The following is a 4402-nucleotide window of genomic DNA, read 5'->3' as shown; positions in this document are numbered from 1 at the left end:
ATTGCTGGTATAGTTTTCTTGGCTTCAGTCAAGGCTGCCGATCGTAACGGGATCGTGTTCATTGGGGTTCGCGAGCTACCTCTGGCAGAAAGTTTCAAAGGCTGTGAGCATGGGTTCTTGCACCTTTCCCAAACGGTCATCCAAATGACCATTACCATTATGCTCGTCGAGTTCTGGAAGCTTCTTAGCCAACTCAGCTCGTATTGTAGAACCACGAAGACGCTTTTCATGTGTTGAACTGAATGTCCTTACCTCAACAGACGCATTCTAGAGGAGAATTGAATAGGTATACGTGCTTGCATAACGCCGTGGTTGGAGTCAGGTGTTTTATTCCAAAGTGAGCGACAATTCACCGATAGCCGATTTCCGCACGGTCCAACTGAATTCACGGCTTCTTTGCAGTTGGTGGCCCTCAAGTCACACTGTGAATGTTTATGCTGAAAGTATGTGTTGGCTAGCAATAAGTAATGCTCAGCCCATAACTAGAAAAATCGGGCTCCATTACGTGTGCAGTGAGCGTCAAACCCGAATAAGACGCCAAGCTGTGCTTCATCAGGACTTTGTCGGCCAACCTGAGCATTTACATCACTCGTCAGAATCGCGATATCTCTACAGATTGGAGACCGAGGCAACCGCATCAAATCCCATTAGAAGCTCTTTCCAAGCGTCACAGCTGTTATCCATGGAGTCTGAGGCTGACACATTGTCAACATCATCGACAGCACGACATCAGTGTTCAACACTGACGCTTCGCTGTCGTACAACCATGTTTTATTTGAACGCTCTATTGTGAAGAAAAGCATAAAGGTGGTAAGGGAAAGGATTCAGCGCTAGCTTACTACAACCATTCCGAGGTGCCTACACCTCCAGTCACTCATTCAGGCAATCCGAATGAAAACTGACAAGAAGAACGCCACTGACATCGGTTGGCAGCCATATCTTGTAGTGTCTCCAACCAGTCACACTGAGGATCACGCGGTCCCCATCTTGGAAGGCGAGTAGCACCTATAGCCCCCAAGCGTTTCATGATCTCCTTCATACTCCTCTGCCAAGTCAAGGGTTGGCCACCTCTCTGTTTGAATGGGGCTTGGAAAACAGCACTCTCTTCGGCAAACGATGGTTCGGCATCCGCAACACATGTCCCAATCAATGCAGCTTCTGGTGCTGGACACATTCTTCAATGGAAGTACCCGTTACACAACCGAAAATACGCTTCCTAACTGCCTCGTTACGGGCTTGCCGACACCAACTCACACGAGCTATGGTTCTGATACAACGATTGTCAAACACCTGAAAACTTCTCAGTTCCGCTGCTCGAATAGGCCAAGTCTCACAGCCGTACAACAAAGCAGCCCGTACTGTAGTTTGATACGCACGTCCCTTCAGATTCAGGGATAAACCATTCTGACGCCATAGTTGTCTCAAATCAGCGAACGCGGCCTGGGTCTTGCAGGTTCTTGCATTGACCTCATCTATCACACTACATTCGACACTAAAATAGCATCCAACAGACGTAAAACACTCCACAACTTCGAATCTCTCCCTGCATTGTAAGCGGCGTGTTTAGTGACTGTATGTCCACGAGCAAAACCTCATACTATGAGGGTGCAAAACGCATGCCAAAGAAGTGATGACTTTCGCCAAGTCATCCAAAAACACCTGTACTTCCTCCTCTTTCAGGATGAGAACGATGTCTGCATATTCAAGATTGACAAGGTTTTCGTCAGCAGCTGTTTGAATATCAGGGTTTCGGAGACCTTCCAGCGTTTGTTAAGTTATCTCGTCGATCAGGAAATTAAGCGAGAATGGAGAGTATGAGCAACCCTGACGGACATCGCTCTGTGGACGGAAGTTTTAGAGCACCCTCCGTATACTGACGCAACGTTGACGGATATCGCTCTGTGGACGGGAGTTTTAAAGCACCCTTCGTATACTGGCACACTTCCGAAAGTCTGAGAATACAATGAGCTTATTATGCTCACAAATTTCCGTCTGAGAATACAAAGAGCTTATTATGCTCACAAATTTCCGGGGCATTCTTTGCTGGCAAGCGTATCAAGGAGGACTTACCGGTCGATCGAGATGAATTTCTTTGCTGGCAAGCGTATCAAGGAGGACATACCGGTCGACCGAGATGAATGCCCATTATAAGTCCAGGACTGCTATCAATTTGAAAGAGGGTACGGATGTTGAAGACAACAATGTGGAGTAGATCCGGTTAGTGGTTAGAGCGCGAATTTATTGATAGAAAGATCCGTGGTTCGAACCCGACCTCTGTCTCTCGATTTTCCCTGTCTAGGCTTGGGCAACCTGGCTGTATCCCAGCCCTCGTGCTCCTTTCTGGTGGCATAGCAGTTAGGCACCGAAAGGGTAATTCAGCTGAACAACTTATTATTATTTTTTAGACCAGCTGAGTATAATAAGGGTTTGTTTTGACTCATTCTAGTGGGCACAAGCCCAGATACGGGGCAACTGTTAGATATTTGACGACCAAATGAATTAAAAGGACTTAGGTGAGAAGCTCGTGGAGAGGAGATAGTGAATGAAGAACCAAAGCAGTGTCCCACACCAGCCACTATTCAGTGTGAAGAACTCCTCACAGAAAGAGGCTAGCATGCTCTCCTTGTGAGATTACTGTATGTTGCCCGTCTTGAAGGTGGCCCACTTGGGACGGGGCTCGCACCCTAAATCGTAACTGATGGTGAACGCTGTTCACAAATTTCCGAGGGGAAGGCCCTCGGACGGTCAATTGAAGTTTACCATATGTGTATCGCTTGAAGCATCACCCTGTACCTCCATGAACAAAGTAAAGCCGCACTTTCTCTTCCCTTCTAGGGGTTTGTGTGGTAGAGCATGAAATGGACCTAGCGATATGTTAGGTGTGTCTATTCCTATTGGATATCCTTGTCTACGAGCACTAATTCTTCGTGATTCCTATTCGCGGTACGGCAAACCATTTTGTGTAACAACTGCCTTTCAGACATGCACTATATGTTTTGCTCCTGACCTTCCTGTGCTATACTCTTTACCATGCCTCGCGAAAACCCATCAGTGTTGTTAAGGGTGTCCTGCATGCAGCCGAATTCTCCGGGGATAACGCTGATGACAAGAGTATTGGGTGGAAGCCGTTCGGTAGGTATACCGGGTTTCTTGAACATTAATCTGCTGTTCACCAGATCAAGAGAATTGGAGTCAGCTTATTGGTGGATTGGAATATATCTACCTTCTGGTATATGCCGTATCCATGGTGATAAGGTAATAACAATGAGAAGTGCCACCAGCATGTAAATGTTAATCTTTGCAGTGGCTATGTGGCTGAGCGGATCAATTTACGTCACTTTCTTGCTTTTGGAATGCTATTCAGTGGTTTGACCAATATTGCATTTGGATTTGCCTATTACTGTGGAATACACAACTACCTTTACTTCTTCTGTGTTCAGGTAAGGTGTAATTGCAAAGTACTGAGATCTCTCTCCATTAGGTCTTATCTGGTGTTACGCAGGCTTCCGGATGGCCTGCGGTAGTCACGCTAATGGGAAACTGGTGGGGGAAAACTAGGTGAGAATCCTGTTGTCTGGCAGCTGAACTTTCTGATCAGTGGATCATACCCCTGGGTCTTCTGGTCATATTGTGTTAGTCTGTAGTGGAGTGAAATAAATCGTTGAACTCGAAAGAAGCGCAAGAGTTTAACTATTCCAGGTCGAGATAGAGCGCGAAATTACTGGCCGGAAGGTCAATGGTTCGAACCAGCCTCTACATATCGACTTCTCCTGCTTAGTCTTGGGCAACGTGACAGGTTCTCAGTCCTTCCTTCGGGTGGCATCACAAATAGGCACCTAAAAGGTGTTACAGCTGAACGATTTTTTAATAGAAACTCGGTTTTAATGCACTACACCTTCCTAAACATTGATAATTTAGGTGCTGTTGATCTAATATGAACATACTGTGGACATACTGTAATCCCTCTGAATGAAGACTGACAGTTGGCAGCTCTTTTATGTTAACTAACTATCGGTTGGTTCTCACTCCCCCATATCGTCTAAGTTATCGGTGCTCAGTGCACGTACTTGCACGCTTGTAGAACAGCTAGCTAGTTCGGCCCTCACACTCGGTATTCCGGTCACTGAAATAAGCCGCACCTAGATGATGCCTATCCAAGATCCTCATCCAGTAACCAAACTGAACAATCTGCCTCTCTTCCATGGAACGCTACCATCCGAGTTTACCGGGAGATGCCGAAGGACTAAGTTCATGATGACCAGGGGTCGTCTTATCAGTGATTAACAACCGAGGCGCTTTTACACAACTGGATTCCTGTTTACGGTTGATACTGTAACATGGGAACAGAATAGTCACGCGCCCTGAACGGAGTGCGCCATGGATTGCAGTGTTTGTTCATAAC

At 46.4% G+C, this 4402-nt stretch overlaps 2 protein-coding genes across 2 annotated transcripts in view; one reads left to right on the top strand and one right to left on the bottom strand.

Moving 5' to 3' along the window:
• Positions 1-1012: 1012 nt before the first annotated feature.
• The window catches only part of T265_04088 (hypothetical protein), a gene marked incomplete at both ends in the record, with an annotated part of 21814 nt that continues 18424 nt past the window's right edge, over positions 1013-4402 (top strand). Inside the window, 5 exons of the mRNA XM_009168734.1 lie at positions 1013-1119; positions 2981-3132; positions 3177-3255; positions 3305-3440; positions 3482-3558. Of these exons, the coding sequence (XP_009166998.1) occupies positions 3245-3255; positions 3305-3440; positions 3482-3558 (224 nt within the window). The remainder of the gene's footprint in view (positions 1120-2980; positions 3133-3176; positions 3256-3304; positions 3441-3481; positions 3559-4402) is intronic.
• The window catches only part of T265_04087 (hypothetical protein), a gene marked incomplete at both ends in the record, with an annotated part of 7866 nt that continues 5689 nt past the window's right edge, over positions 2226-4402 (bottom strand). The window contains 2 exons of the mRNA XM_009168733.1: positions 2226-2340; positions 2389-2521. Of these exons, the coding sequence (XP_009166997.1) occupies positions 2226-2340; positions 2389-2521 (248 nt within the window). The remainder of the gene's footprint in view (positions 2341-2388; positions 2522-4402) is intronic.

Source organism: Opisthorchis viverrini (genome assembly GCF_000715545.1).
Source record: "Opisthorchis viverrini unplaced genomic scaffold opera_v5_64, whole genome shotgun sequence".
In the NCBI taxonomy this organism is placed as follows: Eukaryota; Metazoa; Platyhelminthes; class Trematoda; order Opisthorchiida; family Opisthorchiidae; genus Opisthorchis; species Opisthorchis viverrini.
Note: the sequence above shows the minus strand (reverse complement) of the source record. Positions and strands in the feature narration are given on the sequence as shown.